Source organism: Lissotriton vulgaris, chromosome 8, assembly GCF_964263255.1.
Source record: "Lissotriton vulgaris chromosome 8, aLisVul1.2, whole genome shotgun sequence".
Taxonomy (NCBI): Eukaryota; Metazoa; Chordata; class Amphibia; order Caudata; family Salamandridae; genus Lissotriton; species Lissotriton vulgaris.
In genome coordinates, this window is record NC_141696.1 from 655,143,707 (window position 1) to 655,157,655 (window position 13,949).

General features: G+C 53.1%; 1 protein-coding gene across 1 annotated transcript in view; it reads left to right on the top strand.

Moving 5' to 3' along the window:
- The window catches only part of CRYBG3 (crystallin beta-gamma domain containing 3), a 1,124,543-nt gene that overhangs the window by 391,115 nt on the left and 719,479 nt on the right, over positions 1-13,949 (top strand). Inside the window, exon 9 of the mRNA XM_086936146.1 lies at positions 12,177-12,310. Coding sequence (XP_086792272.1) covers positions 12,177-12,310 — 134 coding nt within the window. The remainder of the gene's footprint in view (positions 1-12,176; positions 12,311-13,949) is intronic.

Consider the following 13,949-nt stretch of genomic DNA (forward strand, 5'->3'; position numbering starts at 1 on the left):
CCTTGCATGAGTGGAGTCCGGCAAGGCTGCATTCTTGCCCCTTTTTTGTTCTCCCTTTACATTAACAATTTGGAACAGCATCTGTTAAGTTTAAAGGCAGATTGCCCAAGGGTGGGGTCGCGTCATATTCCTGTTCTGCTTTATGCAGATGACGCGGTCCTGATTGCACGCACACCCAGAAGCTTACAAATCTTGATCGATGGATTTGTAAAGTTTATGGGGGCCCTAGATCTTTCTGTTAACCTGGGTAAATCCTATGTGCTCCTGGCTGGTAAAAAAACCTCCTCTAAATTCACTTATACAATAGGAAGCCACATAGTAGAAGAGGTTAAAACGTTCCCTTATCTAGGTGTAACTTTTGATGGGGCCTTACAGTTTAACCCCCTGGTGGAGGAGCGTTGTAGTAAAATGATCGCTTCTAACGGGGCAATAGCAAGTTATGGCAGGAGGTTAGGTAGATGGAGCCCGGAACAGGTGATGAACCTGTACAGCTCTGTATCATGCTCTAAAGTAATCTATGGGGCAGAAGTATGGGGCTTTGTTAACACCATAAGAATCCAACGGGAAGAAAATAAATATCTAAAATCCATCCCGAGGGTACCTCCAAGTACTGCTGGCTCTATAGCACACAGGGAACTAGGGAGGCCACACCTAGATGATCTGGTAAAACTCAGGCCAATTGTGGCCTGGTTAAAAATCTGGGTTAATCCTGATGCGTCTCTAAGCAGAGAAATTTTATCGGACTGTTTAGAGAGCGACAAATGTATGCGTATTTCCTGGCTCAATTATGTAAAGAATGCCTAAGAGGAAATAGGCTTTGGGCACCTCTTCACTAACCCTGAAACAATTATAGCCCAGCACAAGATGCAAGTAAGGAAATCTTTCCTAGAGTTGAAAAGTCAACGTAGAGCTGAGGCTGAAGGGCTTAAAAAGACTGTGAGGGGGGCGTGGCCGAGACAGCGATGTGAGCGGACGCGTCTCGTGCGAGCTCTGTTGCCCCGCTGTACAATTTGCCTGATTTCGCGAAGTCCGAGGGGCTTTTTCCCCTGGGGGCCCCCTGTGAGCCCCCTGTGAGCTGTGCACCTACCAGCATTTTACCCCGGAGGCGAGTCCTGGCCGGTGGGGATCCCGCTGCTGACGCCCGGAGCCCCGGGACCTCCGCGATCGGCCCCTGGCCGCCATCTTCCTGCGGGGTCTGCCGCCGAGACGCCTAGCCCGGCTCTCCCAGAGTGAAGCCGATCGCCGACGCTGGCGAGGTGCTGACGGCTCCTTGTGCCCCGCCTGCGGCGGACCCCTCCCGTGGAGCCGGACTACTGCTTGGGCGGCTCCATCGCGGCTGCTGGCACCGGGCTGCCCCCGGCGGAGACCGCTGTGATTGCCCGGGCGCTACGACAGGGAGAGGCCCCGGCTTTGGCGGGAACGGAGGGCCGGGCCCGGAGAAGACGCCGGAGGCCCTCCCCCCACGAGACCCGGCTCCAGATCCTTCAACCGCCGCGGGACACTCCTGGTGAGCTGCAATTCTCGTGCCGCCCCCTCCCCCTGTTCATCCCTGGAGGGGTCCGGCAATAGGGGGGCCCTGCTGCAGAGTCGACCGCCATCTTGTCCCCCTCATCGGCTGCGTGTGGCGGTGCACCTGGAGGAGGGAGGCCAGCTCATTTACCCGCGCGCCCCCCTACCCTCGAGCTCCCCACTGCCCTAGAGGGACTTGGCGGAGGGCCGTGGGGCTGCTTGGGCGCTGCACCTGGGGAGGCCCTGGTCTTGGCAGGAACGGGAGGCCGAGCCTTGCTACAGCCACCGGAGGTCCCCATCCTGCGAGATCCGGCTCCTGGCCACCGCGGGATGACTCCAGGGCACAGTCTTCCTCCACCCCCCCCCTGTCTGCACGCCGCCTTGTCCCCTTGGCTGACTGCCTGGGGCGGCGGAACCGGAGGTGGGGAGCCACTCCACCCGCTCACGCAGCCCCCCTGCGCACCAGACCCCTACTGCCCTGGCGTGCCCTGTGGACTGATAGCAGAACTGCCCTGACTCCGGCCTGCAGAGACCCCTGCCGCTCTCCGCCATCTTCTGCCTTGTGGCCTGGCGCCCCCGCTCGTTGGCCCTGTGCTGCTAGACCTTTGGGGCATCCGTGAGGCCTCCCTGGGCCGCACTACCAACGCGGACCGGGGGCTGCTCGCGACAGCTTCTCATTTCCCCCGTAATTCCCGGACACCCCGAGTGGACCATGACCCGTGGCAAGGGGATCAAGCCAGACCCCCCCCGCAGCGACGACCAAGGGCACGTCTGTGGCCGCCATGTGGGGCAAAGCGGGCTCGCCGCCTTCTTCCGGGGGCCCCTCATCGTCAGGGGGGATGCCTCTGCCGCCTGCCGACTCCCCCCCGGTGACCCAGGCCTTCATGTCCTCCTTCATGACTGACTTAAAGTCCGAAATTGGGTCCCTCAGGTCGGAGGTCCATTCATGTGTCAAGGAGCTGCGCAAGGAGGTCACCGATCTGGGCGACCGGGTTGACGATCTGGAGAAAACGGTCGACTCCCGCACTGAAGACCTGGAGCAGATCTGGCAGAGGGTGGCGACCCTGGAGGAGCAGCATATCCAGCTCCAGATCAAGCAGGAGGACTTGGAAAATAGGGGGCGCCAGAATAACCTCCGAATACGGGGTGTGCCACCCGGGGAAGAGGGGACTGATACAATGGCCTACGTGGCCCAACTCCTGCACGAGGTATGGGGCAAGGACGACGCTCCCCCACCGCGCCTTGACCGCGCACATCGAGTCTTTGGAGCGGGGGGCAAGGCGGGCCTCCTGCCCGACATCGTCACCAGGCTCCACTACTTCACGGAGAAGGAGGCCATACTGAAAGCGGCAAGAGACAACCCGGACCTGCGTTATGGAGGACACAGGATCCAGATCTTCCACGACCTGGCTCCCACCACGCTCCACAGGAGGAAGGTCTTCCGCCAGATCACAGAGAGACTCCGGGCCCTCAATGTTTCCTATCAGTGGGGACACCCCTTTGCCCTCATTTTTTGGTGGGAGGACAAGCGTAGGGCCCTCCGGTCCTACCGGGAAGCGGCGCAACTGCTGGGCATGCCGGAGTCCCCTGATTACAGCCCGCCCCGCTCTCGTCACTCGGAGAGAGCCCCTCCACGCCCAGACTGGTCCACGGTGCGCAGACATCGCCGGTCCCCCCCGGTGGATAGCCTCTCCACCTCGCAGGCCAAGCAAGACATTATCGCGCACATACGCTCCCTTGAGGGCGACCGCGAGGAGCAGGCCTCCCAGCTTCTCGCCTCCGGCACCGAGGGAGAGGACCGTCCTTCAACTCCAGGAGATCATTGACCTCGAAAGATGAGACCCATGCTGCCTTGAGCCTACACTCGTCCCCTGGGCATCTGGACTTGTCCTCTCACGCCTCGATGACCTTGTCCTGCTGTTCATGGTGGTGGGGCCCCCCTCCTCCCTTGTGGGCCGCCTCTGCGGTTGTCTGGCCTGGACCTAAGGGCCACCCGGCTCGAACTACCCCCGGACTTCCCTGTGACAGCGGGGTGGATGGGCAGCGAGATGACCTGCTTTCAACCACCCAGATCTCCGTTCCCTCACTTTGTCCCGTAGGAAGTGACATTCCTGTGTTCATCCGAACCCTCGGGTAGAGGATGTCCGGTACTTGGGACACTGTACGATGGCCCTGTTGGCCTGTTTTGGTTGTACTTTTTCTATGTATCCTTTATTTTCCTTCTCTCTCTTTTCTCCCTACTTTCTTCTCGCGCTGCCCTTTCTTCTGGTTCTCTCCCCGCGCTTGCAGAGTGGTGGCATGGTGGGACCTGCGGGTGCTGGCGCAGCGGGGGCGGGGGGAGACGAACGCTGCCCTGTCTTAGGGGGGAGATGCTTCATGGGTGATTGCGCAGCCCCGCCCCCCTTAGTGCGATGACGGCGAACATCCCCGCACCCCTGAAGGTCCTGTCACTCAATGTTAAAGGGCTCAACTCCCCCAACAAGCGGAATCAGCTATGGCGCTATCTCCTGCACCACTCCCCTGACATCATCCTCCTCCAGGAGACGCACCTTTTGAAGGGGGATACCAGGCGCATGGCGCATCCTAGATACCCCACGCAGTTCTGGGCCTCTTCTGACACTAAAACGGCGGGGGTGGCAATTCTCTGCAGGGCTGGCTTTAGACGGGGACCCACGAAACCCTTCAAGAGTGCTGACGGGCATTTCCTCCGAGCCACGGTGCAGATGGGTGGTGCACAGTTCACCTTGGGCTGTATATATGCACCCAACCAGTCGCAGGATAAATACCTCCAAGCGCTTCTTCGGGACCAGTTCCCACCAGGCGACCCCTGCACGATCTTGGGCGGGGACTTCAATCTAGTGTGGGACCCGGACTTAGACCGAGCGGGAGCCTCCTTTAATGGCGCGGGGGCAATGTCTTCTGCCCTTAGAACGCAGATTACGGACCTGGGGCTTGTGGATGTGTGGCGTTACCACAACCCGGGAACCCGGGACTACTCCTTTTATTCTCACTCCCACAGGACGTACTCCCGTATAGACTATCTTTTCACTTCCCTTGAATTGACCCGAGATTCCTTGACTGCCGCTATCTCCGACATTTCCCTATCGGACCACGCACATGTGGAACTTCTGTTACAAGATCCGCTGGCCCATGCCGCTCGGGAGCGGAGGTGGGTACTTCCGCCGAGTGTCCTTCGGGACCCGGAGGATGTTGCTAGCATCCGCGACGCCATAGACTCGTACTTCGCCGTTAACGATACCCCGGACTTGCCCTTTCACACGATCTGGGATGCCTTTAAGGCCACTATTAGGGGCCACATTACCTCCCTGGCGGTGGCGCGGAGGTGGGAGGTGTTTAGGCTTGAAACCGACCTGGCCAGTGAGATCAAGCAAGCGGAAACTCGGGACAGGGACTGCCCCTCGCAGGCGTCTAAGAGAACGCTCGCCAACCTCAGAGGGCAACTCCGCACGCTGCGCACCAATAAGGCAGAGCGCTCCCTGTTGGCGCTCAAGCAACGCTACTACGAGGGCGGGGACAAAGTAGGACGCCTGCTGGCAGGTAGACTGCGGGCACGTGCAGCCAGGGCCCACATCGCCACCATCAGGCGGCAGGATGGCACCAGCGCCACCACCGAAAAAGCCAAGCAGGAGGCCTTTGTCACCTACTACTCCTCCCTGTATGCAGAGGAGCCTACCTCTGCGGAGGCGCGGGAGGACGTTCTTACGGCTTACGAGGGATCTCCGCTGTCACCGGCATGTGCGGCTGCACTGGAAGATCCCCTGCAGGAGGAGGAAATCTCAGCGGCCGTCAAGGACCACCCCCCTGGTAAGACACCGGGACCGGACGGTCTGCAGTTGACCTTCTACCGCTTGTTCCTGACCCAGCTTCGCCCGCACCTGCTGCGGCTGTACGGATCCTTCTCTGACACCACTGGCCCGTCCCCCGATATGGGCCTGGCAGAGATCGCCCTGATCCCTAAACCTGGGAAGGACCCCGACCTGTGCGCCTCCTATCGCCCTATCGCCCTCCTGAATACCGATCTTAAGATCTACACCAAGATCCTGGCCAAACGACTGGACCCGTACATGCCGGGATTGATAAACACGGACCAGGTGGGATTCATTCGGGACCGACAGGGGGCCGATAACGTGCGCAGGTTGGCGCATCTAGTGGGGAAGGTGCGACATTGGGACATCCCGGCCTGCCTTCTCTCGCTGGACGCAGAGAAGGCCTTCGACCGGGTCGACTGGACATTCTTGAGGGCAGTCCTCCAGAAACTTGGTTTTGGTCCTAAAATGATCGCCAGGTGCATGGCCCCCTATCTCGGACCACAGGCCAGAATCCGGGTCAACGGCCAGCTGACGCCGCCGCTCTCGATTCACAGGGGCACGAGGCAGGGGTGCCCGCTCTCACCGCTCTTGTTCGCCCTCGCGGTGGAGCCATTGGCGGCGCTGATTAGGCGCACTTCTGACATTCACGGCATTCCCCACGGGGGACGTGACAACAAGGTGGCGCTTTTCGCTGACGATCTGATCCTCACTCTTACACGTCCTCGGGACTCCCTCCCGGCGGTGCACGATGTCCTCTCCCTATTTGAACGGGCGTCCGGCCTTAAAATCAACCACACCAAATCCTGGGCGCTCAACCTCACCATCCCTGAGGACGAGGTCACTTTCCTGAAAGGGGTGGTGCCCTACCGTTGGGCGGAGAGCCACATCAAGTACTTGGGTCTGGACCTGACGCCCCACCTGGACTCCTGGTCCGCGCGGAACTGGACGTCCTGCCGCAAAGCAGTCCTGGCGGACCTGCGCAAATGGAAGCCCTTGATGGTATCCTGGCTAGGACGGCTCAACGCGGTCAAGATGTCGGTCCTCCCCCGTATTCTCTATGTTTTTCAATGTTTACCCACCCCAATCCCGCTCCACTGCATTAAGAGTCTCCAACGTGACCTCACGTTGTTCATCTGGGGAGGTAAACGCCCCCGGTTTTCCCAGAAAGTCCTCATGGAACCGAGGGATAGGGGCGGCCTCGCCTGCCCAAATCTTCTCCACTACTACTGGGCGGCGCATCTTCGGTTTATCATAGAATGGGGTGTGCGAGAGAGCGACAAGCACTGGTTCCACATGGACCGGGTGGTCACGGAGCGCACCATCTGGGACCTGCCTTGGCTGCCGCGAGTGGCGCGCTCCAGGAGTGCGTATATGGCGGTCCCGACGAAAACGGTCCTGGACGTCTGGGACAGGGTGGCGGTGCCCAAAGGCCTTACCACGTTCCCCTCTCCGCACACCCCTATCGCTGGTAACCCGCACTTTCCCCCCGCTGCCCGGACCCGCGCTTTTGAGAGCTGGACACAGGGGGACTGCAGAGTTATAGGGGACCTCTTTCTTGGAGGATCACCTAAGTCATGGCCCGATTGCAGGGAGGAATTCGGTCTACCCTCGACCGCCGGCCTACAATACGCCCAACTGCGCCATTGGACTATGGGAGATGACGTGTACCGGGCTGCCACCAGGGACTATACGCCCTTCGAGAAACTGGCACGCTCCCTAGGAGGGCTGAAGAGGCTTATCTCCCAGATTTATAACATACTGCAGCACCCCACCACTCCACCCGCGCACCCCTACCAGAGGCAATGGCAGTCGGCGGCGGGTGCTGACATAACGCCTTCTCAGTGGGCCAGGCTGTGGAACGACATCCCCAAAACCTTTCGCAGCATCCCGCTGAGGGAAAACGCCTACAAGATGCTTACGCAATGGTACTATACCCCCTTGAGACTCAGCAAAATGTTCCCGACTGCCTCGCCACTGTGCTGGAGGTGTGGCACTGCGACTGGGGACTTCGTGCATATCTGGTGGATGTGCCCCACCCTAGCTGTCTTCTGGAAGGAGGTCCTCAGCCACATCAAGAGGGTGGTGGGTTTCCCCCTGCCTGAAGAGGTCTGCACGCTCTTGTTGGGCATTCAACCCCCTGCGCTTAGGGCCCTCACGCGCAGCGACTGGATCCTCACGCTTCACATGCTAGGCGCTGCCAAGCAACTCATCGCTTTATACTGGAAAAGGGCTGAAGCGCCGCCGATAGCCTCCTGGTTTGTGCGCCTCTGGCAGGTACTGGCTATGGAGCTGCTCATGGCGCGGATACAAATGAGGGGCGTGCGCTTCAAGGCAGTATGGGAACCCCTCGTGCGTCAACTGTGCTCCATCAGCTACGCGCGCCACATGCCCCCTAGGCTTCGCGCTCTGCATCTATTTGAGGACGCCCTTATCCCTGCCGACCCGAGCAGACTGTGCCCTTAACCACTCTCCCCAGTGCAGGCATTGTTGCGACCAGCCACACTGCTCACCCCCTTGCGTTTTGCCCCCCTGCTGGCAGCTGATGACTCTCCCCCTGGCCCCTCTTCTTCCCGCCTCTACTTAACTTTCCTCCGACCTTTCCTTCCTTCCTACTTGCCACTCTGGCTTCCGCCCCCCTACGGGGCAGTTTGAGCCCCATTGGGCCTTTAGAAAATGTGGCACTGCAGTTCTCACTTCCATGCGCGCCTCCCCCGCACAACGGTGTAACACCTACATGTGGCCAACTCTTGCCACCACTGCCCCTAAGCCACGCAGCCGGTCCCCTCTGAGGGGTTGTAGGCAGGGCGCTGTGTTAATGCTCCATCCCCCCCCCCCAGGGTGGCACACACCCACAAGTTTCTTTGTGCGTGGCCGGCCCCAGCACGGGGTTGTAGGCTTATCGCTGTGTTCACAATAAAAACAGATTTGAACAAAAAAAAAAAGACTGTGAGGGCTCACAACATGGTGAAGAGTGTTGAGGGTATGGAGCCATATTTGTACCTTATGCATAACGCACAGGATAGATTCTCGATGTGCCGTTTTAGACTGAACCTACTCCCTTTTATGTTGGCTTCACCAGCAGGATTTGCAACAACAATTGAACAGAAGGGATCCTGCGGCTGCGACAATAGGTCTCCGCAGGATTCCCTTCACTTTGTTTTACTCAGTCCTTTTTTTACAATGCCCAGGCGCAGATTTCTTGTAGATGTTTTAAAAAAAGCTAAACTGGAACATGCAAGAGAGGCATTAGTCTTTTTACAAAAAGCATCGGACCCCTTAACACTGTGTAGCATAATGAATTTTATTAAGGTAGCGCTCCGTCTAAGATTAACTAGGGGAGATGAATGAAATGTTTCCGATTTACCTTTTTAAAATGATATATTCCTTTGTCTGCGTTCCATGTTATACTAATATTTTTGTATGAGGATCTTGAAAATGTTTAATGACTTTTTATTCATGTAAATATGTGTATGCTTTTATGGTGACTTTTAACCACCGAATGGAATTGAATGAAGTTTAAACAGGGACTGCATCGCTGTCTCTTTTAAACTTCATTGGCGTTTGTCTCCCATGTCCCCCTTTTCCTCCCCCACCATTGCCTCTTGCGTCCCCCACCTCCAAAATCTGGGGGGGATAAATCTCCAGTGTCCCCTACAGTTCCTACACCCATTTACGCCGCCATCCACACATATCTTATTAGTGCTCACATCCCCGAATAGCCGCGTAACAACGAAGTCTTTAAAAACTTTTACACCACTCTATATACAGCCCCTACACCTTCTGAACCTGTGGAAAATGGATGTATGACGTTACCACGCATACCATTACCATGCATACCATTACAACGCGGTATTTACAACGCATACCGTTACAACGCATAGCGCTTTGAGGTGCTGGATAGTGGTAAGAATAATTTTATATTCCAACTCCAGTCCCCGTGGACACTAGGGAAGGTGTTGGATATAAAATTAAACTTATTCCCTATCCTAGAGCGCCCCCCAGCGCAATGCGTTGTAATGGTATGCGTGGTAATGCCTGCGTTGTAAGTGTAGTGCGTGGTAAAAAATGCGTGGTAAACGTTGTATACCGTGGAAAATAATTCATTCCTAGAGGGATTGTGGTCACCCAGTGTATCAGCTGCTGACCGGGAAGCTTTGGGTGATCTGTTCGTGCCTGGTGAAACACGGCAAGCCATTGATGATCTCACTCGTTCGGATGGATTACTTCATGAATGTTGCGCCACATTTGCAGCTCACTTGGTGCCACAACAAGAATGACTTTATACAGCATCGCTCGAAGCGGCCTCATTGCCCCCACCACAAGCCAGGTGGTCGTCACTTCCTTGTTGAAGCTGGGCCACGACCTGGAAGATATGTCCTCTTATTGGCCTTTACACTTGTTAAACACCGAAATAAAATCTTAAGCAAAGTGCTGGCATTCTCCCTTGCTCCCACACTTAAAAAATCTGCATCTGTGTGGTTTTGTCTCACGCCATAACACCACACAACATTCGCCGCTTCAATCAAATCATGGACACTGCTCAGGATCATTAACTGGAGGCCGGCTGTCTCTCCCTGGACTTACAACAAGCATTTGATAAGCTTGGGTGGGACTTTATGTTTACAGCCCTTGCATAGTTCAACATCCACCCCACCTACATACGCTGGATTCCACTATTACACACTGCCCTCACTACACAAGCCCAGACTGGGTGGCTCATTTCCTCACCATACCTGGTGTCCTGTGGCACCAAACAGGTTGCCCTCTCTCACCACTCTTATTTGTACTGGTGCTGGAGCCCATGGTGCAACATATCAGATGATCCGCACTGGGGTGGAGGATCCCACAGGGGACTATTGCACATGCCACATCGATATATGCAGATGATATGATATTATACATCTGCAATCAGAAAATGGACCTGTGACCTTTATCCAGGGTGCTTCATTGGTTTGGTAACTTGTCTGGTCTCCAAGTAAATTTCGGCAAATCCCATGCTTTTTCATTCACCAATACTACAGTTGAGTCTACTCTTCCTTTTGGCACTGATAGTGATAACATACAATTAACCCACCATACGTTTCGATACTTGGGCATACAGATATATTGGAACCTTAAGGACTTATTGGTTAGCAACCTTATGAGAACTATTAATTCGTTGAAATCTCAATTGGATTCTGGGTTACTCTGCCCCTATCGGTCTCTAGCCAAAATAGTCAGGTTGCCCTGCCTGTTGTATCATTTTTTCAACCTACCTGTGATTATTCCTGTTCCAGTCGTCAAACTACACAATTCCTTATTAATTGACCTGATGTGGTGTCCCAGGAGATGCAGAATTGGCCTGCCCAAGTTGCAGTCACTGTCTAGTAGTGGTGGAATGGGTGCCCTGGACTTCAAGGCCTTTTAGCGGGACAACTGCAGTGGCTATCCTTTTGGCTGGCAGGCCACCTGACTGAAATTGACTGTACGCGCACGCTTAAAAGTAGGTAAACGACACTGCTCGTTTTTCTCACAAGTAGCCCTCTCCACAGTCTCTTCTACTTTGCATAGCTCTATTTTACTAGAACGATGCTCTACGTTACACTGACTCACTCTCACATTATGCCCCACATCATGAGCCACGGTTGATGCTTAGTCAAATGGCTTACACACTCATCTCGCTGCCCCCTAACCACCCTGCACACCAAGTGGGAGGAAGACCTCTCCTGCGCCCTCCATTACAAAGACTATTACAAAGAATGGAACTTCATTATAGAGTACCCTAGTAGGATTTCCAGCAACTCCTGCTTCAAATTTATACAATTTGTGTTCTACATAGATCTCATTTGAAACCTCTGAAAATCCACTCCCATGTGTCCCACTGACTCCTCCAGTTGTCCTAGTTGCCAAGCACAATACAGGATTTAATAAACATGATCTGGGCCTGTCCCTCACTGTCTCTTTATTGGGCAGCCAATTCTGAATGCCCTGACAAACCTGACTGGGTGTCAACATTGTCAACTGGGAATATACCCTAGATCCCCCCCCGCTCTTGTGTCTTTCAATGGAAGGAGGCAGTGGTGCAATGGGGCATGGGGGAGAATTATGCCTTGCATAGAGAAGAATGCCGTGGCCTGCATAAGCGTCCCATTGCTATGGTTTGGGATGAGCACTTTAAGTCCCAAGAAGAAAGCACTGGATAGACTCCTTTGTCTTCCATTACAAGCACCACTCAATATGCTTTCAATGCAGAGCACACTAGAACTGCCCTTTCCCTGCTGTTCAGTGGCATCGGACCGTTGGCATTAACGAATGGCCCACTGATGTTCTCTACCTTCATCTGTTGCTCACTATTGATGAGTTGTGTCTCAGTACACCGTCACAACATCCACACATTTTGCGATGTCTATTTATGTGTTCCACCCCCCACACAAATGTCACCACTCAGTTCTACGAACACCCGCATGGAACAGTAAGACAATGACAGTTTGGTTAGGGGAGGGTTCATGTTGCATGTGCTTTGTTGTGTGCCAGCCAGGTGTTATGACAGTCCCATTCTCTGCCATAGTTGTCAACCTTACTTTCATCTGTCCTCAATGACATTGTCAACTATGTTAGTAAATGACTTGTACCATTCCCCATTAGGGGACAGGTGTGCCATTATACAAGACAACATTGTCTTTATAGTGTATGACTTTCTACCTGTACAATGCACATATGTCATTTATGCGTTTCTGGTAACTCAACAAAATGTAGTTTGTACCACAAAATAAAAAAAAGTGTTGGACTGAGCAGGCATATTACTTTATTGTACTCACATTGCCAGCGTTCATTTCAAAGAGAACCTTTGTTTTTCAGATAATAATATATGAAAAATCCCACTTTAGTGGGTGGTGCAAGATGCTAACTGAACATGTATATTCTGTCACCACATGGTTCAGCAAAGAGTGCGATTTCAAAAGAATAGGATCGATACGTGTCTGCGGAGGGGTGTAAGTACTGTGTGGATTTTTCATTTCCAAATTTTTTACTATATTTGTGTTTTGTTTTTGAAAGTGTGTTAAATTTGTATGGTTATGAGCCTTAAAACATACTTCAAAAAACACAAAGAAAAAGGCTGATATTTTTTATTAAAAGAACTTCTTTGGCCCCAATTACGAGTTGCATGATATTTTAAATTTACAGTTGCAGTGCAGTAAATCTGCCCACTACCCTGCAAATAGGGATTAAACCCCTTGGAATGGAAAATTAGTATATGGGGCAGTTTTTTTCTGGACAGAAAACCACATGGGATTCCCAGTTCAGTAGGGTTTAACACACACATTTACCACCTGCTCTGAGCAGGTAGTAACTGCATGCTGGACGCCCTGTGTAGAGTGGTGGGACTAAGGACAGGGGGAGAAATAAGGGATGGGGATACATTTTTCTAGCAAGGGATAGTGAGGAACGAAACTTGGCTGTTACGCATGCAATTATTTATTTTATCTTCCGCCCCGATTTACCAGTCAAAAAAAAGACTCTGGTTCTGCCACACCTGGAAAAACCCGAACACAAACAAATTATGAGTGGGTACAAATCACATGGAGAAGAGCCTAATTTTTTAATCTCAGCCACACTTTTTATCCTTGATGTTTCTGTAATTAAATGCAGTGGTGGCTGGTGATTTTTTTAAGTGGTGGTGTATAATTCTTGCTCTGAATCACAGTGAGTGAGCAAAATGAGCTAACCCAACTTCTTGTAGGAAGGTTCTCCCTCCCGAGAAAGCAACATTTTGACAGAAATGTGCTATAACCAAAAATATTCATTAAATAATGAGATACTTTGATGGTGTACAATGTCCATGAAGCTTGACACACCCCAGGAGTTGACTCAATTTTTCATAATGTTCAGTGTGCCCCTCTGTGTCAATAATTACCTCAAACTAGGGGGCGTGGCCCAACGGCAACCGAGATGGCAGTGTTCGAGTAGAGCTCCGCATCCCACCAGCCTAAACCCCTTACAATCTGCAGTAATCAAACCGAGATAAACCTCTGCACTCTTAATTCAATTTTATATTAATTCATAGAGTTGTTCACATAAGGAAATTCAGAGTACCAGCAGGACATCAATAGCGTTCTTGCCGTATCAATTTAATAAGAGTATAGGCCAAAGTTAAAAAACAATAACATATCGTCAGAATGAAACAATTTGATGTAACAGTCTTTCTTCCAAGCGTTGAACCGGCAACCGACACGTGTTTCATTTCATGGAAACTTTTTCAAGGCTTTGATCATTGTTTGCCTGGGCGACCAAGCAGTGATCTAGATATATCCAAGTATTAGCATGGGGATTCGTTTGTCTCTAGGTATATATTTGTGTCTCTATTGTAACAGGAGACCACGTCACATCCTAGTCAGTATGTATCCACTCGTTATTATCTAGTTTTTGAAGGTCAACATATTCTTAGGCTGTAATATGCCTTTTACATTTAAGATTCCTTCGCGACGCAGTTTCTCCTGATTCGCCATGCAACGTGGCCAATGGCAACCGAGATAGCCGTGTTCGAGTAGAGCTCCGCATCCCACCAGCCTAAACCCCTTACAATCTGTACATACATCAGTTTAAAGCCCCAATCTACACAGTCCCTGTGCT